At 39.4% G+C, this 23,664-nt stretch overlaps 1 protein-coding gene across 1 annotated transcript in view; it reads left to right on the top strand.

Annotated features, from left to right (window-relative positions):
- Nucleotides 1-23,664, top strand: part of MYO1D (myosin ID) — a 285,824-nt gene that overhangs the window by 158,787 nt on the left and 103,373 nt on the right. Inside the window, exons 18-20 of the mRNA XM_019732584.3 lie at nt 2,246-2,390; nt 2,917-3,021; nt 11,874-11,987. Coding sequence (XP_019588143.1) covers nt 2,246-2,390; nt 2,917-3,021; nt 11,874-11,987 — 364 coding nt within the window. The remainder of the gene's footprint in view (nt 1-2,245; nt 2,391-2,916; nt 3,022-11,873; nt 11,988-23,664) is intronic.

Here is a 23,664-nt window from a genome sequence, read left to right as displayed (position 1 = left end):
CCACTGGGCAGGGAGGAAGGGATAGGCTGACCAAACACACAGGCTGAAAACAGACCAACAAACAGAGCAAGGCCCTCTCTCCACGGAGAATGAAATCTGGGGCTCAAGGGCTAATTGGGGCAGTTGCTTCTCAAACTACTTCGTGTTATAGGACCTGCCTGTCACTAGTGTCCTTGACTTTGACCACAAGCTGCTCCCAGCCTGTCGCTCTTCCAGCCTCTTTGGGAATGGTCTTAGGAGAGTTGGTCCCACTGGAGTGTTGTCTGCCCATAGAAACTAGAGAAGACAATTTCACCATTAGGTCAAGCCTTTACTTTTCCCGTGGTCGTTGCTTTGGCAACCTATTCTCTCTGACCCTGTTTACTATGGCAGATGTGCTCATCTCACCATGGCCTGCTATTCTGTGTGCAGGGAACCGGCACAGCTCCCTCACAGAGCTCCTTCACCTCCTGCCCTCGCTGCCAGCCCCTGCTGCTTCAGGCCCCAGGACGCTTGGGGCCACCTTGGAGGGTGGCTCCTCCCCGTCTGCTGAGCAGGTTGCTCAGCGGGGAGCCGCGTCTCCGTGAGCTGCATCCCATCTGCTTCATAGCTTCCAGAGAGTCTTCACACCTTCCAGTTTATTGCCATCACTCCCATTTTCTGGTGGTGGTGGAGAGTTTTCCTTATTTTTAGATTTATTCGGTTATTTCAGTGGGAATTTGCGAGACAGAGAGAGAAAAACACTTAGGCTCCAGGCGCCGTCTGGAAACAAGAATACCCCTCAGGAAAATCTTAGGTGAAACCAATCTCTCTAACATTTTCTGTATGTAAATTGGGAAAAGAGCAGCACTGTTTGATTGTAGTTGAATCTTACCCGAGTGTTCTGTGGGAACTATGAGAACCACTGGCCTTGATCATTTCATCTGCTGTAAGGAAATTCTCAGTGCGCTTCCAACCTCCCTGCTTCAGGCTCCTGTGCCCGGCAAGAGGGATAAGTACCGTGTAGAACTAGGATGCTGCTAAGAGTGTAAAAGACCTTCCGCTTGTTTTTCTCAATCAGGAAGAGGTTGTTTCGATTATGCTTTTAGTCGCTTAGACCAAAATACCTTGGAGTATTTTCAACCCTCTCTAGTTCTCTTGCTCTCTTGCCCTCACACCTAATCCATCAGCAAGTCCTATTGGTGCTTCCTTCAGAACATGTCCAGACCCAACACCTGTGTCTGCCTCCACCACAACCTCCCAGATCCAAGCCACCGTCCCTCACCACGTGCAGTACGGAAATAGCCTCCTAACTGGTCGTCCTATACCCAGCCCTGCCTCCCTTCAGCCTTTCTTCATGCAGCAGTCAGAATGATCCTGTAAAGCAGGAGGCAGGTCCTATCCCTTCTTTGTTCAGAACTCTCAATGGCTTCTCATCTCATTCAGAGCAAAGGCCAAAGTCCTGGTCATGGCCCCCATGGCTCCGTGGGCACGGGCGCTGGCTCTCCCTCTGACCCCCCCCTCCTGTTATTCTCCCTCCATGCTCGTTCTGCCCTGGCACCCCAGGACTCCTTGCCGGCGCTCTCACACACCAAACAAGCTCACCCTTTAGCACCTTTGCACATGCTGTGTCCTCTTCCTGGACCACTCTTGCTCAAATAGGCATACAGCTGGCTCCTTCACTTCCTGTGGTCTCTGCTCAGATATCCTTAGCAATGGTGCCTCCCACACCGCCCTTTATAAATAGCCCCTGCTCTCTGTCCCTTCCCTCTGTTGCACTGCTGGCCTCCTGGCCTTGCCTTACTTTCCTCCACAGCATCTACGACATCATACGTACTGTATATTGACTCACTGCCTGTTTGTGTATAAATACGAGTATAAGCCCCTCACAGATGAAAGGGCCTTCATCTGTTTGTTTAGCCCTGTGCCTCCACTGCCTAGAACAGCGTCTGGAGTCTGGATAAGGGCCTAGAAAACGTGAATGCATAATGGTGAATCCCAAGTTGCTGTGCCCTCACTACATGTGTTATGAGAGTCCACGTATCACTAAGTTCTAGTTGCTTTCAAAACACGCACACAACAAAGCAAGTTTTACAATGTCCCCGTCCACGTAAAACTATGTGTATTTTAAATAAGTTCTGTGGATATTTTGGAAGCATTTTACTTATTTTAGGGTAGCGTGCAAGTAGTTTGGTTTAATTCTGTTTAATGGTAGCCTCAGTTGATTTTTGAGAATGAGTGGTATTGTGTTTCTGAAGTCTGGTGCATTTTGTTTATTTACTTATAGATGGAGAGCATCTCAGCTCATCAAGAGCATACCCGCCTCAGATCTGCCCCAGGTCAGGGCAAAGGTTGCAGCCATGGAAATGTTGAAGGGTCAAAGGGCCGACCTTGGGCTCCAAAGGGCCTGGGAGGGCAACTATCTTGCTTCGGTAAGTCCAGGAGAACAAAGTGGAATTCCTCCTGCTCCCGTAACAAAGAAAGAGAAGAATTTTTCTCCAAGAATTTATAGAATGACTGGTACCTTCAGAAACTAAATTTCTATGAGAGATACTAAACTAAAAGATTTTATTGCTTCTAGTGTACGATACTTCCTTTTTACCCCACTTTCAAAAGAGTTCTCTGTCCTGTATCTATATGTGTTAGGTTCCTCTATAACCTGGCTTTGACCATTTAAACTTTCCCTTGCATAATTCAGCAACCATTTTCGACCCACCACCTTTATTGCAATTATCCCCAAAGCTATATTTCATCCTCTCTCCCATTCCTTATTTTAAAATTTTTATAGGACCTTTGGTATTAAAACAACCATTTAGTAGCTTACCATCTGGGATGGGGAGATAAAAAATACGTGTATGGAACTACATGAGCATAGTAATAAAGCAGGATACTAAAAGATCACCTTTTCGTCTGAAATGCTAAGCATATTCACCTCATCATATTTCCTTTTTCTTTCAGAAGCCAGATACACCTCAGACCTCAGGCACTTTTGTCCCTGTTGCTAATGAGCTGAAACGGAAGGACAAATACATGAACGTCCTCTTTTCCTGTCATGTCCGTAAGGTAAGGCGGCCGTGAAACAGACCTCCTTGGAAAGAAAAGACTGGTTCAGATGAACCTTCCTGAGATGTGACCTCAATAAAACATGACAATAGGTACATAACTAGCTACGTCATCAGTGAGCTATTCCCGTCTGTGGTGAGGCATTGGTGGGAGGGCTGAGGTGACTACGAGTTTCAAGTTAGGCTGCTAGAAAGCCTTTATAAGGGAAGTGGACATTTTTGATAACCATTTCTTTTTAAAACAGGAGAGGGAAGGACCTCCGTGAGGTCAAGGATTTGTATTTTACTGCACGTGTGTCTTTCATAGCACCTACTGGTCTTCCTAGTATTTAATGGTCATTTAGTACTTTTTATACATGTTTTATTACTATTTTAAAAAACAAGGGGGGGGGAGGAAAAACATAGTTTGAAAAAGAGAGATGGACATAGTGCGATTTGGAAGGTGGGGGGGAAAGGTTATGTGCTACGAATATATTTGCTTATCTGAAGCAGGATGTGTGTGGACTGTTACTTACCTGGAGATGATTGCAGTTGGCAAATGGAAGAGTGAAAGATGGAGGGTGGAAGGCAAGGGACATAGTTGTTTTTTTAAAACCTAAAAATACTTGTTTAGAAAAGTAGAGAGAGAGGAAATTTAAATAATTATAAAAGGGCATTTTTTTAAATTACAAAAATAAATTTTAAAATATTGATGAAATGGTGAATTTAAGAAAAGCATTGCCTAGAGTGACCCCAGAAAAGATAGTGATATAAATATGCCAGTATCCAAAAGAGGAATTAAGAAACTATCAAAGAATTATCTCACAGCAGAGGTCCTGGTTTAGGTGATTTTTCAGAGCTATTTTGTTTCAAATTTTCAAAAAGTACATAATTGCAGTGTAATTCTGATCAAAATAATGAAACATTGTTTTTCAACTATGAATTGGGGAAACTTTAAAATGCTGATAATGACCAGCGTTTGCAAGATTTTAGGAAAACACTATCGTCATAAAACAATAAACTTAAAAGGATTGAAACCATACGAAGTATATTCTCTGACAAAAATGGAGTCAAATTAGAAATCAATAACAGAAAGAAATTTCGGGGATGCACAAATAGGTAGAATTTAACTGACGCACTCCTGAATAACCAATGGTCAAAAAGAATTCCCAGGAAAATCAGAACATTAGGAAATGAAGACACAACATACCAAAACGTACGGGATACAGCTAAAGATGTCTTAGAGGGAAATGGAATGCCTACAATAAAAAGATGAAAGATCTCATATTAATTACCTAATCTTCTACCTTAAGACACTGGAAAAGAAGAGCAAACTAAACCCAAAGCAAGCAGAAGGAAATAATAAAGATTAGAGCAGAAATCAATAAAATGGAGAATAAAAAAATAGAAAAAATAGACAAAACCACAAATTGATTTAAAGATCAAGAAAACTGACAAACCTTTAGCCAGACTGACCAAATAGTATAACAGAAGAAGGAGATTAAACTTTATCCATGTAGTTCATAAAAAATGTAACTTACTGCTCAGACATTTTAAGGAAGAAGAGATCAATTCAACATAATATAAACTTTTTAACAAAAGAGAGAGCAGCCAGTTTTCAACTGAGAGTGAAATCAAGGTCATCAAGCAAAGCTTGCTGGCAGTATGGTGGAGTCTAATACTGCCAGCAACCAAAGACCAGAGTCTAATTCTGAACTCCTAGATCCAGAAACACTATTTTATAAAAGTGCACCTAGAGTTGATCAGCCAATCAAGAAATGACTTTTTCCCGGGGCCTGCCCGGTGGCTCAGGCGGTGAGAGCTCCCTGCTCCTAACTCCAAAGGCTGCCGGTTCGATTCCCACATGGGCCAGTGGGCTCTCAACCACAAGGTTGCCAGTTCAATTCCTCAAGTCCCGCAAGGGATGGTGGGCTCTGCCCCCTGCAACTAAGATTGAACACGGCACCTTGAGCTGAGCTGCCTCCCGGATGGCTCAGTTGTTGGTTGGAGCGTGGGCTCTCAACCACAAGATTGCCAGTTCAATTCCTCGACTCCCGCAAGGGATGGTGGGCAGCGCCTCCTGCAACTAAGATTGAACATGGCACCTTGAGCTGAGCTGCCGCTGAGCTCCCGGATGGCTCAGTTGGTTGGAGGGCGTCCTCTCAACCACAAGGTTGCCGGTTCGACTCCCGCAAGGGATGGTGGGCTGTGCCCCCTGCAACTAGCAACGGCAACTGGACCTGGAGCTGAGCTGCGCCCTCCACAACTAAGACTGAAAGAACAACAACTTGAAGCTGAACAGAACCCTCCACAACTAAGATTGAAAGGACAACAATTTGACCATTGTTCCCCAATAAAGTCCTGTTCCCCTTCCCCAATAAAATCTTTAAAAAAAAAAAAAAAAAAAAGAAATGACTTTTTCCCAACCAGAGTCACAGACCCACACAAAAAAGTATAAGCCCTAATGCCAGTGTGTGAATTTAACGAAGGAAGGTACCGTTTCAGTGATTCCTCGTGTCTACTATTTAGGATACTTCCCTTCTAGTGTCAAGCTATCTGGGAAGTCGTATTAGTAACCAGAACAACTGAGCAAAGAGAGTTGGGTGGTTTTCACAGTTAACATTCTACTGTGTATGGAAAAGCCTGAGGTCTCTGATTCTCTCTTTCCAGTGATGGCAATTTAATGTCTAACAGCGTCTCTCCCCCTGGGTCCTGCTGGGTAAAAACTGAAAATTTCTGTAGGCATGCTCCTTTATTTCTGAATTCAATGCAAAATAATATTTCTTCACACTATAGATTAGATAATGTCCTCTTTAGAAGCTTTTGAATCCCAAGGATGTACCAAAATAAATTTGACGCGATTTCAATAAAACACTCTTTTTTATACTTTCTTTATGAAGCAGCCACTTTCTATTAACTACAGTTATAAAATGTCCTTTAAGGTGAGACACTTCTGCAGATAGCTGTTCTCACTCATAATGTGTTTTCTCCCAGGCTGACTCTCCAGGGAAACTTTATCTCTGGCTCCCTGTGGTTCTGACTAAACCTATATACCGATCACTAGAAGTATTCAGGCAAAAGCAAGAGGATAGTGATTTTTTTTCTTTCATTGAGGATTTTAGCTTGGGTAATAGAAGAAATAAAATGAGATCTGATCTAATCCTGAGTCTATAGTTCAGTTTTTCTATTACGTTATGAATTTAAGTGGAAGAAAATTAGTGTCCCTATGCCATAATTATTATGATTAAGTTTGAATTTACAAATTTACATAGGTATATGAAAAGTTTTTCTTTCCATTTTGCTTTAGCTGAGTTATGCAACATAAAGCTTTTCTTTGTTACGTGATGTCCTTCTTACTCACTTGATGCGTGTTTTCAGGATGATTTGAGTTGCCAAAACAGAAGGTTAAGATTTATGACCTGTTCTCTTTAGAAATTACATTTTTGCAGGAAAAAAGAACGTAATATTTCTAAACAGAGTTTCAATAAAACTGCTGCTTTGAGGCTTATTTTTGTTGGTTTCTAGATTAACTAATGGACATGTCATTAAAAAGGACAATACTCTACCACTGTGGCCTATTGTTTTTGACTATTGCATGACCTTGTGAAATTACGCAAAAACATTTTTTCATATTCTTTTGCAACACGCTCATATATTTCTCAATATGAATTCACAAAAGATGAGGAACCCTATTGACTTATTATTCAGATTTCATCTTAGATGTTCTCTGTTCTCCAGTCTAAGATGGATACAAATGATGGTTAGTGTTCTCCACCATAGGTTTCACAAACCAGTGTTGTGTTGAATATTAATTTGTTTTCAGAAAGGGTTCCATAATTCCGTTTATTGGGGAAATGCTGGGTTAAACAGTTAAGCATGCTCTTTAAGTGCCGAATTCTCAGAGCCTTTAATATATTTGTGGGTTATAAATATCCCAGGGACGCTGTGGTTTACATTGTTCCTCAGACCAACTTGACTTGGACCCCTTTCTCTCACAAAGTATCACATCAGGCCCAGGTTGTGCAAAACAACTTAGAAAATGCTGATGTAGAAGCCCTACAATCACTTATTTCAAGTCTCCTGACAAGGGCCCATTCACTTGTGTGGCAAAAACTGTTGCCATGCAAAGCGAATAATTACTACCCAGAGTCGTCATTATTTCACCACATAAACTCTATTTTACTCTTAATTACAGATACCATTTTTGTCAAGTTGAAGACTGAAAAATATACATTGGTTATAAGGAAACACTTAGAGAATTGACTGGTTTCTAAAACTATGAGGCAAAAGGGAGAAGGCTGACTAACATTCAAACTAAAACTTGAGTTTTAGTTTGCTGTATCCTTCCCATTGCAATATATAGTGCTATGCCCCGCCCACCTGACCTCATTTACTCAGCTGTATGTCCCACCAACGCTAATGATGTTTTCAAATTAATCTCTGACTTCTTCGTTTGCATCTTGAAAATAAGATCTTGGAAGTAGGAACGGGGGATTTATATATCACAACTGTGCCTTCTGGTCTACTTAGTGGAGGGTTTTCAGGACTTGTTGTTTTGTTTTGCTTTCCTTTTTTTCCTAGTCACTGAGAAACATGACATTGAAGTTCAGTAATTTTTAGGGCTCGGTACTTTGATTTAAATATTACCCAAATCTAAAGTTAAAACATGCTAATCAGCAGGTAATTAACGACATAGTTATAAAATATCCCGTTGTTAATTCAGTCTGTTAGAAAAAAGATTTACCTGCAAATGTGATCATTTTCTCTAATTAGCATTCTACAAAATCACACACACGTACATTTCCTCTCAATCCCATTACCTAGTTTTATTTTCTTTATACATTGTGTGAAATTATTTTCACTTACAAATTTCTAATCTGTCTCAACACAATCTGCTAGTCTCACAGTCTTATTATAACCAATGGCTTCATGGCATTCCTTTGTATATCATCAGCAGCTTATAAAGAGCTTGAAAATGCACATTGTAAATTTTGGGGGAAAACCATTTATCAAATTACTTAATTTGAGTAAATGTTAACCAGTATAATTTTTTTTTAATTAATCGGAGTCATGTGCAGGATTAAGAAATGTATAGAAAAACAAATTCAGTCCCATTTTAGATTTCTGATTATAGAAAGACGTTTTTCTCAATGAAATTGAGGGTCTAAAGATTTGATAAGGGTAGCTACTACCAGTAATACAAAGCTGCAAATACAGGCACAGATATGTTTCTCCAGGTATGTTTCACTCAGGACAGTTTGCCTGGCCTGTCGGTGTTCTGTGTGTATAGTCTTATAATGATGGCTGGTCTTGAAACTTACATTCTGAAGGGAAAAATTAAATTAACTCATGGGAAAGACACTGTATGAGAAAAGAAAATGTACTAATAAGGCTCAACAATTCCAACCAGGAGAATAAATAATTCCAAATTAGCAATCCATGTGCTTATATAGTGCATGCTATGCTAGAGAGCTTTTTTATGAAAGAAATAGCTTATTCTCATAAAGGGGCTTGCAGCCTCAGAAATAAACAAGCAAGAGGTCCACAGGTCCTTTTTCTTCAGTGCAGAAATAAAGTTTTTCCAGGACCAAACTGGGCCATGGGGACTTAAGCTACTTAGCCCCGTGCTTCTATTTGCCACTTGGGGATTTTTTTTTCTCATACATTGTGCAACCTCCCCAGGGTACTGCAGCCATCTCCATCTGTTTGCCAGTCTGGCAGTTCCTATCATCAACACTGATTGGCTCATGTGGGGAAGTAGAGTTCTTGAAATTATTCTGTGGGATTAAAAGTGCTCAGAACCAACTGGTGAGCAAGTCTGTAGTGACTGCCATAGGTGGCCCACTTCTGTACTGGAGGCTGGCAGGGACGAGATGAAAGATACCATATGCTTACAACCCTCAAGGAGCTGCCAGTCAGCCTGGAAGACAGAATTACTGTTCATGAAATAAGGCAATAGAAATCTGTCATGGATATTTGAGATTCTACATTGTTTTTGTTTTTATCGATGCGTTTTATTGAGGTATAATTTATATACAGGTAAATACACAAATCTGAAGTATATAGTTCGTTGAATTTTGACAAGTACATCGACAGATGTAAATTACAACCCTATCAAGATACAGAATGTTCCCATCACCCTAAAAAGCTCCCTCATGCCCCTTCCCAGCCAAGTCCCACCACCACCAGAGATAACCACTGTTCTGATTGCTTTTGCCACAGATTAGTTTTGCTATTTCTTAACCATCAGAAAAGAAATTATATAGTTGTATGTAAGATTTTTACTTTGTTTTGAAGTGAATTTGTTATCTTATTTATAACTATGTTGATAACTTATTTGCAGTGATTTTACAAGGAAACCAGCTTTTTTTATATATACTTCCAATAGTAAGACAATCTGTATAACCTTTTATATTCGCTGAGTTAATTAGACCTAGATTAGTAAGGTTATAGTCATTAGATTAATTATCACAAAATTGATAAGTAAAACCAACCTCTTTTGCAAAACAGAGCTTCACCTGCAACTTTTAAAACACAGCGTTCTACATAATTATTTTAACAAGTGTATTTTTAAAATAACATCCATGGTCTAAAAATTACAAGTCAACTGTCCTTGAAATTATTAAGGCTTTCCAATTATTAAATGAAATATTTGCCCTTTTAGTAGAGAGATGTAGAGAGTAGCTCAACCTCGTAATGAGAAGATACAGACTAACCATAGATGTGACTTGATTGCCTTGGTCTTTATAAGCACCAGTCAACCTTCTTTCCTATCTTTCTTTTCAGACAAAGAGTAAAGACGTATCCAGTGTTTTATGTTAGCAAAAGCTCTTAAGCCAGTCCTCTTCATATTCTCAAATATCCTGCTTTAAAAGAAAAACCTAAAAATAAAAAATAAAAAACCTAAAAAAAGAAAGAAAGAAAACCTGTGCCCTTTGGTTTCAATGTTAATTTTTCTTTTTGGTTCTTTCTTAATTTTACATATATTCTATATACTGATTCTACAACTGTGAAATAGAAGTTCAGAGAAAAGAGCAATCATTTTCTTTTTACTATAGAAATTAAAGAGGTTTTATAATGATCTAACTTGAGCAATATCTTGACATATACATAGATGAAAAGGAAGGAGTAGAAAATCATAAAGAGAACATAATACGAGAAAAACCTGTCAGACAAGAGCAGAGCCCTTGACATAAAGCAAAATAAGTGGCAGGTGGGAAAACTTGAGAGTCAGGTAAAGGAATCATAGAATCTGAGTGGAAAGGGACCTTGGAGATCCCTAGACTTCCTATTCCCAGCACACCCACAGCAGATGTCCACTTAGCTTCTGCTTGCATCCTTTCTGTGTGGGGCACTCACTGCCTTCTCACCTGGCCCATTCTTCTTATGGGTAGTAATACGTATGAGACAATTATTTGTGCCATTGGCAAGTTGAAGACACTGTCCATTTTTGAACATGTAGATTTAATGACACACTGTCCCTCTAGTTGAGGGAATTTAATCTGAAATACACCTTCCCAGGGCATTAGGAAAGGGACAAAATGAGGGTTTCAAATAGGGGTTACATTTTTTTACAGCTTTATTGAGATATAATTCACATCCCCATACAATTTACCATTTTAAAGTATACAATTCAATAGTTTTTAATATATTCAGAGTTGTATATCAATCACCACAATCAATTTTTGAGCATTTTCATTATCCGCAAAGAAAACCACACCCATTAGCTGTCATTCCCCAAAGCCTCTCATCTCTCCAGCCCTATATAACTGGTAATCTACTTTCTGTTTCTATAGATTTGCTTATTCCAGACATTTCATATAAATGCAATCATATAATATGTGGTCCTTTGTGACTGGCTTCTTTTACTTAACATAATGTTTTCAAGGGTGATCCATGTTATAGCGTATATCACTACTTCATTCTTTTTATTGTCAAATTATATTTCATTGTATGGATATATCACATTTTATTAATCACTTCATTAGTTGATGGACATTTGGGTTATTTCTACTTTTAACCTATTATGATTAATGCTGCTGTGAACATTCAGGCACAAGTTTTTGTGCGATTATGTTTTCAATTCCCATGGCTATATATACCTAGGAGTGAAATTTTTGGATCATATGGTAATTTTATGTTTATCTGGTTGAGGAACTGCCAGACTGTTTTCCAAAGTGACTGCATGCATTATGTTGTATTCCCACCAGTAGTGATGAGGGCTCCCATTTCTCCGCATCCTGGCCAGCATTTGTTATTATCTGGGTTTTTTTTAATTATTGTTATCTGTTTGGGTATGAAGTGGTATCTCATTGTAGTTCTGATTTACATTTCCCTGGTGGCTAATGGTGTCAAACATCTTTTTATGTGCTTATTGGATATTTGTATATCTTCTCTGGAGAAATGTCTATTTAAATTCTTTATCCATTTTTTAATAGGGTTTTGTTTTTTTTTTGTATTTTTACTATTGAGCTATATATTCTAGATACAATATATATTCTAGTTGTTACATATTCTAGATACAAGTCCTGTATCAGATATATGATTTGCAGAAATTCTGACCTATTAAAAATTTGGGGGTTATCTTTCCATTTTCTTTAGTGTCTGGGTTACATGTTTTCAGTCCTTTAATTCTTTTGTGTTTTTCTTGTTTCCCTGTTAAATTGTAAAATCGTGAAATTTAAATTGTAAGATTCCACAAATCTGGAAACTGCTACTCCTTTTAGATCTCTGTTGCATCCAGTGGAGTGGCCATACATCTGTTAAAGAATGTGTCTCAACAACCAGCCGCTTCTGCGCTAGATGTTTTCCTGGCAGATAATTTGATTTCATTCTTCATGAGATGACGTAGTTTATCGGCTTGTTTTCTTACAGGTCAATCGATTTAGTAAGGTGGAAGACCGAGCAATTTTTGTCACTGATCGTCACCTGTATAAAATGGATCCCACGAAGCAGTACAAGGTGATGAAGACCATCCCTCTGTACAACGTGAGTATTCTCTGCTTCTCTCTGAATAAAGGACTAGCCACCTGGGTGTTCACGGACCACTAATGAACTAAACCTTTGGGGCTTTAGGAAGCCCATGAATTCCGGAAATTTTATGCCAGTCTTATGTTTTATACAAATGTACAATTTTCTAGAAGGGTCCAAAGTTTCCAATAGATTAACAAGGCTTTTTTTTTTTTTAAGGGTAAAGACTACATTCTATGTGATCTTTCTCTATTCCTCATCCTATTCACTGCTTAAATGTTGTGACTCGTAATATATTTTCTTATTTATTTTCATAAGGCTTGTTTCTGGAAATGGAATCTGGTAGAGAAACAGTAGATAATTACTTTATAAAAACATTACCTCTCTTTTAAATGTAAAACGTATGCTGTTTCCAGAAGTTCTTTTCACCAATATATTTTTCCTCTGATATAAACCTACTCAGTTGTTCATTGTCTCCATGTCATCTTCAAATTCTGTAATCATTCCTTATTTGAAATAAGAAATTATCTCAGTCTTCTTGAATCTCAGTGTGAGATTTTTATTTTTATTTTTTTCCTGCTTTATGGAGTCTGCTTTACAAGTGACTGTTCTGATTCTTCACAAAGACCCCACTGGACTACTGGATCTTTGTATGTGTGAGGTGATTTTTCTCTGTCTGCTAGTTCTTAAAGAGGGAGGTCTGTGTTTCTCCAATAATGGAATCTGTGAGGACTGTGATTCAAGATTATTTTAAATCCTTTTGGTCTCTGCAAAAGGAAATAGGAAGCATATTGTTTCGTAGTTTTACTTTGTTAAATCAGGAATTCTGTTCTGTTGGATGTGAGGTACAAAGAAGGCAGATTACCCCTGGCTTTGCTAAATGATTTAGAACATCACTGCAGGCTTATAGCCCTGATTGTGGGGTTGAGATCTGGCTCCATTATACATTCCCCCCAACACACACACACACACACACACACACACACACACACACACACACACACACACACACACACACACACACACCTTTCTCCCTCCCTTTCAGTAGAGGCTAATGGATTGCCGCTAAGAAGAAAATGCTATGTCGAAACATTCTTAGCAAAGACATGTAATCTTAGATATCAAGTACAGTTTAAGCCTCATAACTTTGCAATCTTAAAGTAGGAGGTGGAGGAAGATAAGGGGAAGAACTCAAATTTTGTCAAAGTCTAACGAAGTGTGGAGCCAAACAAAAATAAATCATAGTATGTGTTTTCTCTCTTTACTTTCTGTTAATGGGAGCTCAATCAAGCCCAAGATATAAATTCAATAAATAGTTAAACAACTCTTTGCACTGAAGTTATTTTCCCAAACTGACTTCCTTTTTTATGTTGCCTGGTGTAGACACGTATTTATAGTCACTGTTCCCTTTCATCACATATTATTAATGTTATCAGTTTTCTAGAATGAGATCATACAAATGAACAGCGTCTAACAATTGTAGTAACGGTAATACAATGTCAGTAGGATGGGTACACGCTGCCGCAGATGCTGTCAGTACTCTGCCTACATCCCCTGTCTTCCCTTACTTTTGTGCCTTCCAGCCTGTGTTCCATCAGCCAACATCTTTGTCAAAAGGCTACGCTCCGGCAGCCAGAACCAATTCACTTTGCCCTCTCACACAGAGGGCTTGAAATGCCCACCCCTGCCCTCCCCAACACTTAATGACTAATGCGTGGGGGGGGGGTCAATACGCCAACACCACCACTCATTAGCCAAGATAATTCTGAGGTGTGTTTTATACCATCGCCTAGAATGTCCCTGCAGGAGTTAGCTGCAGCTGCCCATAGTGGTGCCTGGCTTCACCGGCCTTACTGGCTGCCTTCCCTTCCCTGAACCACCTCCCCACTCTCTCACCAGTGCCCCTGCACCTCCCAAATCAATGCTGTATGCTCACCAGCCTTTGTCTCCTGGTGTGCTTCTGGGAAGAACTAACTTCTGAGGAGTGGCGACCTCGTAGGAGGGAACGAGATGACCGGGATAGGGGACTTCCAACTGTATCCATACAAATGTTTTAGAGTGTGAAGCAAATATGGCAGAATATTAAATCGGGATAATAGGGATGTATTTGTTATTTTATTCCTTACACCCTTTTTGTATGATTGAACTATTTTGAAATTGAAAACAAAGTGTAAGACAAGGAATCTTTAAAAAATGAAAATGCTAATAATAGTGATGAAGACGCTGGAAGGGGATTAGGAAAATGATTTCAACTTTAACCATGTTGAGTTTTAGGTATTGATGAAACTTACAAATATATATCCCATAGATAATTGGAAGTCTAATATTATAGAGGGGAAAGAATTCACTTACGATAAAAACTTTTAAGAGGGAATCCATGTAGAAGCTGAAATTATGAGTCTAGAGGGAAAAAGGGGGCAGATTATTAAAAAATATCTATATCCATACATTAAATGGTGGGGAAAAGAGAATAGCAGAAGGAAGGAAATGGAATAAAAAGGAACTCTATTCTCCCTGTGGTCCTCCATTTTCTCATCTCTCTTTTAATGTGCTTCATGAGGCTCTAATTTCCCTTCAGTTCCATCAGGCTATGAATTATTCTAGGAAAGAAAAGAACTCTGAAAACACTGTGTCTCAGAATCCAATTGGAAAGTTTTCAGGAAGAAGAGGAATCAGTAAAACCATATAGCTAAGGGTCCCACACTTCTCTCATTCTCTACTTTTCATTCTCTCCTTCTGCATTGGCTCCAAGGGACAGACTGTGACCACATACTATCTTAAGTACTATTTTGCTTTGTTTTTGAGAAGGAGACACGTGATAGTAAAGGAAGGGAGCCTCATGGAAACCCAGGACACACTACCATTCAGGTTTTGAGGCAGCTCTGCGGGACCATGTTATCCTCAGGGGCCCTCAGACAAGTTTCTGCCAGTCTCAGTTTCTGCCACTTCTCTTTGTGTGTCTTCTTACTGTCAGTCGCTTTTCTTGCTGGACAACATGGGCCAGCGCTGGGCTCACATCAAAATCAGCCAACCCAACAAACCATTAGAGCTTCGTCCTGCAGTAACATATTGAACAATGTCTCAGATGAGGCCTCACCATAGCAACCAATTCTGCATGATCCAGATGGGTATTTTAGTTCTTTGTCAAGCACTTGCAAATCTATGCAGAGTTTTTCCTGACTTTTCCTAGTATAGCATGGATAATTATTATAATTCATTCTGGATATAATTGATCTCTTCCCTGTACAATTTTTTACTATTGTCCCTAAGTCCAAGTCACATTTGTACCTTAGTCACAAATCATGCTGAATTGGGGATGGGTCATTAGATTTTCCCAGTGGGAACGGATCAGTGGGAGAGAAGGGCTTCAGATAGGCCAGGTTCATAGGGCATCTTTGGGTCCTTAGACTTGTCCCACCTACCCCATTCCAATTGCCAGAATCCCAGTCTTTCTCAAACAGGACTTAAATTGTGCCATATATGTAGTAATTTATGGTACATATGTGTGCGTGCATGTGTGACAGTGTGTGTGTGTGTGTGTGTGTGTGTGTGTTCTATAGGGAAGAAAAGTCCATGAACTTTAAGTTCATTTATTGCTTGTAGGACAATCTTTGTTTCATATATATTTTTTAATTTATATAATGCCACATAAAGCTATTGTCTTACAGTCAACATTCTACTGCACTGGCTTTCTTTCTAAATTATTTTTTAAATATAAGACTTCATCAGATTATTTTCTGTTGTATTGTTCTGGCCAGTTTCTGTTAACTTAAAAGCAATACACATTGCAGAATTAAAAACAACATTTGAAGAAAACTAAATTTACAGTAAAAAAGAAGGAAAAACTCTTAAGTTAACCTTTTTTTATTGTGTGACTTAGAGATCGCCTTCCTCTCCTCTACCATTGCCTCATTGTCTACTCTCATCATCATTCAGACGGGCAAAGCAATATTATTAGTACCTTGTGTCAATAAACAAAATAGTCCTAGTTCTATTTTTCTTTGGAAATGAGTGTCTGAACTAGAGCTTAATATATCTTTGCTGTTGTAATCATTTATTAGTATCAGTATTCCATTGGAATAGTGATTGGTGTGTATGTGAGGCTACAGCCCAGGGTCCATTTTCCCCCATATGGGTAAACAGTTGGCCCAGCACCATTTATTGATAAGACCACCTTCCCCGCCACCGCTCTTCACTGTTGCCTTTGTCATTAATGAGAGTGTCCGTATGTTCAGTTTCTCTACTCTATTTTGGTCTATTGGCTATCCATGTGCCAATTACCATTTTAATTACTGTTGGACAAAGATTTTATGAACTCTAAAATTAATAAATTTCCAAATCCCCTCCTTTCAATTGCACCTCCTCCCAACGTAATGTTCTCATTAGCCACATCCATATGAAGGGAAGGAGAGATGAGGATTTTGGTAAAGCAAATCTTACCAGAAGGGACAACTTACTGTTTACCCATTTTCATAGTCAAAAAGTCACATTCCTTTAGGGATCAGACAGGTTTGGAAATGAATGAAGCACACATCCCGTCCTGGGGCAGCGACCACTCCACTCTCATCAGTTATCGCCATGTCTGAGTCCAGTATGCCAAATCTTTGGGCTCACCTAGAAAAAGCTGCCGTCCGCATTTCATGTAAAATCTCCTGATTGTTAAATGCCGTGCGAGCCAAACAAAACTTGAGTGGGGGCCACCTACAGCCCACAGGCCTCCAGTTTGCTGCTCCTGTTTAAAAAGGTCTTTTCGCGTCATGTTGTTATTCTAAATGAGCTACAATCATACTCCTTGGTCTCCTCTATGCCAGACTTTAAAAAATTTTTAATTGACGACTTATTCTAGATTTTATGTTGTAGAAACAGACACTAACTCTTTCTCACTTATCAAAAGCTCTAACTGGGTGTGAACTTTAAAAGGATATATTTTCTACTTTCAATTAACAAGGAAGGAACGGAATAAAGGACATCTTTGATAAGGTGTCTTTCCTTCCCTGAAAACTTCCTACTCCCTCAGAGGTCACTGCTACTTCTGTCCCTCTGAGTTTTTATTACAACATTTTCAAATGTTTACAGAATGGAAAGAGTAGTACAGGGAACACCCATATGCCCTCCACCTGCATTCAGTGTTTATTTTCTGCCATATTTGTTTTATCTCTCCCTCGGGACACTTTGCCACTAAAATGCTCCTGTGTACATTCCCCTAAAAAGGAGAACATGCTCCTTTATAACCACACTACTTTTTTTCATACCTAAGAAAATTAATATTTCCATAATCTCATTTAATATCCAGCACACATTCAAATTTCCTCAAATGTTCCAAGAATGTCTTTGACACCTATTTTTTTTTTTAATTTATTGGGGTGACAATTGTTAGTAAAATTACATAGGTTTCAGGCGTACAATTCTGTATTACATCATCTATAAATCCCATTGTGTGTTCACCACCCAGAGTCAGTTCTCCTTCCATCACCATATATTTGATCTGACACCTATTTTTTAAAAAACAAAATCCAAACTGTTCTAAAGTGGCTGCTCCATTATATATTTGCTGTAGTATAAGAGTTCTGGTTTCACCACCTCCTCACCAACACTTACTGTGCATGTCATTGACTTTTTAAAGAATCCAAGACTGGTATTGTCTGGATTTGTCTGATTGTTTCCCTTGTTGTTCATTTAACTTATTCTCCTAGTCCCTGTATTTCCTATAAACCGGCAGTTAAATCAGGAGATGTTAATTTTATTTGAATAGTACACTTCCACATACTTAAGATTATGCCTCGCATCTCAACGAAAATGGCACACATACGGCTCACTCTGCCTTGTGGATCAGCCTTGGAAAAGGTTTCATTGTTGCCAAGCTGGTATTATGTTACCCCACTGTTACCTAAATTTCTAACTGCTTGTAGAATAAGCCACCTATGTTTTCCTGTGAACAACTAGAATTTGGCATAAAAATTAAGATAAGTATCACCATCGAATATTTACCTGTTAATAAGTTGCCCATCACTAACAATGCCTGTTATTTTTAGTTTCTTTTTCCGGTCTTTTTTCATAACCAAATTCTTCCAGTATTTTGCTCTTAATATGTTTTTTTAAGCCTTTAAAGTTTATTTCTCCTCTCGTGAAAAATCTGCACAATCACCCCAGATAAAGTCACTACAGAATCTTGACTCCTTTTTACCAGCACCAACAGGGGCCTTTGAAGTCCCCCTGCCTCTCTCCATTCTGTTTGTGTGTCCCTTTCACTGTTTTCCTGAGGTCGGTTTTCTTCTTAGACAGGCTATGTCTTACAAGTCTATGTTTGGGATCATTTTTCTTTGTGTAATCCAAGGAACCATAAGTCATGCTGAAGCCAGTTGTCACCACCAAAATGGGTTCTGAATCCAAATGCAAAGATGACATCTCGTGTGGTCTTGTACACTCTGGCTAGTTTTTCCCAAATTTCTGTCTTAGGTACTATTGCCTTTCCAGGGTGAAGGACTTCAATGACCATTTGTTTCTGCTGAAGTGGTTGGCTGGTCATGAACTTCCTGGTCCAAATAGTTACTGTGTTGTTTATAATGGCCATCGATCCTCAGCCAGCCAAGGAGGGAAAGCCGCTTGCATTTCTACATGTATTTCTACAACTATTATTTCTCTCCTGCAAACCACTGGTCATTTTACTCTCTCTATAATTGTGCCTTTTCTAAAATGTCATAAAATGGAAATCCTACAGTTGTAGCCTTTTCAGACTGTCTTCTTTCACTTAGCAGTAGGTATTTGAGGTTCTTCCATGTGTTTCTATGACTTGATAGCTCATTTCTTTGTATCACTAAATAATACCCATTGTGTGGATGGACCACAGTTTGTTTATCCATTCGCCTACTGAAGGACATCTCGGTTGCTTCCAATTTTGGGCAATTATGAATAAAGCTGCTATAAACACTCGCATGCAGATTTTTAAGTGGACACAAATTTTCAAATCATTTAGATGAATATCTATGAGCAAAATTGCTACATCGTGATAAGACTGTTTGGCTTTATAAGAAACTGCCAAACTGTCTTCCAAAATGGCTGTACCATTTTGCATTCCCACCAGCAATGAATGAGAGTTCCTGTTGCTCCACGTCCTCACCAGTATTTGGTATTCAGGGATTTTTTTACATTTTAGCCATTCTGGCAGGTGTGTAGTGGTATCGTTTATTTTTCTATTACCCTAAGCTATGTAACTCAGCACACACTGGGGTCTCAGTTAATCTTTAACTATGGGTGTCATCTCTCCACTCTGTCTGTAATTGGTTTGTGCTCAGGAGATAAAGACTGATCTTTATATAAGCCTAAGCAAAATATAATTAAAAGATAAACTTGGCACCTTTGTTTCCTCCCATTAGCAAAAATTATTCAATCAACTTATCGTGTAACAATGATTCCAGAGTCACTTGTCACAGGAAAGATAAAAACAGGAAATCATCACAGGTATTTGAGAGTATTTTCAGTAAACATTCATTGTTCTCGCAAATGGCATGGTCAAATAATTGTCAACGGCAATCATTCAAGTTACAGGTGACCCCTTTGTTAGCCACAGAGTGGCTTTCTGTGTGCCACTACTATGCAGTCAGGTTAGGGCTACAGCCCGCTGGAATCTGTGTTACTGTCAAATTCGTATCATCCCCCTGGAGTCACTCTCTACACTCTATCTGTAAGTGGTAATATCAAATTAAAGCATTAATTCCAATACAGTTGTCAAGCAAGGTTAACATTTTTACAGGGTGAGGTCAGAATTGGAATGTTTTCACGAAGCTGAGAGACTTGTGGTCGCTGAGGCTTGCTATGGAGAACAAAGGCGAGAAGCAATCCACATAATTAGTAATGTTGTATTCAGAACTTTGATTACAACCTCTTTAGCTCACAATATCATCCTAGAGATCACTATAAATTGGTGGGAAAGCTTGCACCCCATGGCTGACACACCTTGCTGGAACCCGTGCACTTCTGCCATTCAAGTTCATGTGGCTCACCCCAGCCGGCGCTCTCGGAGCTGGCTGCCAAGATTGAGCGTAATTTGCATAAACATAAAATCTGTTCACCGGTTTCGAGTGAGACTGAATAAACTGAAACATTGAACCTGACCTCAGCTAGAACTCTTCTTTACCCTATTGTCGGTGAGTTATGCCTGATAGGTTGGTTTGGAAAATGTTTGAGTCTGCCTATTAATGCTGTTTGATATAGTCCCTTTTTATCAGTATGGGCTTGATGGCTAAGGAAGCAGCCAATTAATTACACAAATACCTCCGTTTTCTGTGGAGAATTCAAAGCAAGCAAGGGAGAGAAAAGAGACAATTATCTGAACTGATGTGCCGGTTTTGTAGAGGTAAATGGATTGTAATTATGCCAGGCTTCATGCTTTATTACTTTATCTGACGTGACTTGCTAGAAAGATACTGTTTCATGTGGAAGACGGATTGTCCTTGTAATATGTACAGGGGTGAACCCTACTGAAATCCATTGGCGCCAGCTCTGCTCCCCATCATCCTTTCTAAAGCACCCTACCCTCATGGCAGTGTCCCAGGAGAAGGTGTTTCCATGGTAATCTCAATGGAGGCAGTCAGCTGACATCTGGCACCGCCTGAGCTGGTGTGCGCCAGCCTTCTTCCCTCTCCCAGCCCTCCCTTGAGCCTTTAAACGATATTTATTAGTCCTCTTTAATGGAAAGTATATAACCCCTTAATGTCAGGCGCCGAGTGGCACTCAGGTTTATTTATTTATTTAGGTAATAAATTTACCTTCCTAATTAATTCTCAGTAGAGGTCCCAGAAGCTGTATTATTTTGAACATCTTGTGCAAACGTTTATATTTTTGCCTGTTATAACAAAGAGAGTTGCTCGGCAATATAAGATATTTGGAAACCCCTATTCTTAGAAAAAAGTGATCTCTCTGTAAAGAAGAATTTTTAAAGATCCAGATGTTAAGGTTTCAGTTTAATTTTTCAGGACTCTCTACTTCCTCTGATGGCTTTGGCAATGAAACAATCTTTCTACTCTCTTTATACGTTTTTTTAACCCGTAATTAATTTATTGTTGGATTTGAGTGAGCCACGTGGTTTTAAAATTTTTCTAAGAAATGTGGCATCTAGCCATGTCCTCTCATTTTTTTTCTCAATAAGAGAGAAACAAGTCAGAATTTCAGAGCTACCCTATTGATTGTTTTCCTGACATGTGTTTCAAAGTGAATGCCTTTTGTCATACCAGTTAGAGACCACAGCTTATGTTAAACAGTACTAACCAATTTATAATGTCAGAAGTCAGTGCTCTCTGGCAGGAGGTAGAGTCCATTTTCATAAGTACTATACTTGGAAATTCAATTACAAACATGAAAGATGTCCCAAACCAGTGTCTGAAAGCAACAATCATTAGAGCCAATTTATGACTCCTTTAAAAAGCTATCTCATTAAACAAACACAAAGCCTTTTAAAAACTAAAGTATAAGAAATTTAGTACACTACCGTCCTACCGGTGTTTTATCCAGAGGTCAGATTGCTAAAAACAAGATCCTTCTAAAACAAAGCCCTAAATGGAGGCGTATACATAAAAAGATCTCTGCATTTGCAGAAATACATGTCACTAAGCCAAGGCAATAGTAGGCTCCCTTTTACGCAACTGTCTTATCAGAGCTCTCTTTCATGCAGTAAACATGTTTGAGCACCTACTGCGCGCTGTGCATTCTCTAGGCATTAGCGATGGAATAGTACGCCCCACTGTCTCTGCCCACAAGGCCTCCCAGCACAGGCCTGTGGCAGCTGTGTAGCTGAACATTACTATCCCATTCTCCCAAGAGGAAACTATTGCTCAGAAAGGCATAGCAATCTCCCCAAGGTCACAGAGCTCACAGGGACAGGAGCTGGCTTCTGTTTGACCCTGGAGCCCGTGGCATCACAATCCCAAAGGTGTCTTCCTACCGTTTCCTCCCTTTTATGACAACACGTATAACGAACATCCTGTTTTAAGGAAAGAAATAACAGAACTAACATGTCGCATGCCCGATGCCAGGCATTAGATGATTTAAATATACTGTATCTCCATCTTTATAGGATTCCTATGCGGGAAGTTAAGTATCACTTTATCCATGAAGAAACCAGTTCTCAGAGAAGTTGGCCACTAGTGCAGGATTTCAGGAGAGATTTTTCAGACGCTAAAGCCCCAAGGGAGCGATAAGACTAGGCATCTTCTGGCTTAGGTACCTACCGTGCACTCTCTCTCTTTCTGGCTCCCATTTCCCCTTGTTTATTTACATAAGTCTTTCTTGCAACAATAATTGCTTTCTAAAATATTTCATCTTAACCTTTTGAGGATAAGTGACTTGTAGGCCCTGGGGATCCCTCAGGAAACTACACAATCAGGACTGGAGCTTCTGGACTGGCCGAGTTCTGCATGTGTGTCAAGGGCTCTCAAGGTATGGCCCATTGGCATACAGGAAAGAGCAAGAAAACCTTCGCTTCGTTTCTATTCGAGAGAAGAAAAAACAAAACCGCACCTCGAAAGAGAGCTGTCACATTGTACTTCTTCTATTTGCACAGCTGTTTCTCTCTTCATTGCCATCCTATCTTTTCCAAGAAGAAACATGTCGGAAAATATACTACAGTCTCAGGCAGGCCGGAAAAAAAGTGTGGTGCTTTCATTGCTTAACCTGACTCTTTGGAGATTTGACATTGATTTTATTTAGTTTCCACTTTTAAAGCCCAAGTCAAAAATCTTCGTAGCATCTCACTGAGAGGTTCTGAACCTTGGCTGCGCATAGCCTGGGGCATTTTTAAAAAAAATTCGGATACCCAGGCCACGCCCCAGACCAATGAAATCGGATCTTGGCAGGTAGACCTAAGCATCAGCATGTTTGGAAGCTCCCCAGGTGAGTGTCGTGTGCAGCCATGAGCAGAGCCACTAATCTAGCTATTCTGTTCTCCAAGTTTATTCACTTTTGTTCTAACTATTAATATTTCTTAGAAGTGTGTGTCGAAAGTTGGACTTGCCCCCAAATTCAATTCTGCCATTCGATTTTTTTCTCAACTCTGTGCACGCACACACAGGCAAGAGAGACAAAAACAGAGGGAGGGACAGAGTTTTCTAGAAAGCTTCATGATCTTGTGATCTGTGTCAAAAATTAAATCTTCTTTATGGTATTGATTAAATCTTCTTTATGGTTTCATGTTTGAGGATTGTCTTATCGGAAGTTTTTCCTTAAAGGAGAGTAATATAAGCTATGATAAAATCACCTTATATTTGATGACTTTATCCCTTGTAATGGACATCCCCATACATTGTCTCATTTGACCCTCCCCACATCACGGGGAGATGGGCTACACTGGTCCTAAATAAACGAGCTTGTTTCTTTGTCATTGGTTAAGATCCAGAGCAAACTTTTTCTTTACCCTGAATTATTACGATGAAGTTGCAGAGCACTACATACAGGGAGAATCTGATTTTCTAATATAACAGACATAAAACATATTTCATTTTATTAGAATCATATCTAAATAAAGACATCTTTACAATGTGCCATGGCACGTTCTTTACCCAGGGGGTAAAGAACGTTGACAAGTTCAGGATTCTGTCTCTTGACTTTGCTCAATTACATCTTGGGTTTCTGTGGATGGAACAGTCATTTTGCTCCTTAGGACGACACCTCCAGTGTCGTCCCTTACTGCCCTGCTCCATCCCTT

The sequence above is a fragment of the Rhinolophus sinicus genome, chromosome 12 (genome assembly GCF_057876585.1).
Source record: "Rhinolophus sinicus isolate RSI-liver-muscle chromosome 12, RSI-T2T, whole genome shotgun sequence".
Lineage (NCBI taxonomy): Eukaryota > Metazoa > Chordata > Mammalia > Chiroptera > Rhinolophidae > Rhinolophus > Rhinolophus sinicus.
The sequence above is the reverse complement of the archived record's forward strand: the minus strand, read 5'-3'. Positions and strand labels throughout refer to the sequence as shown.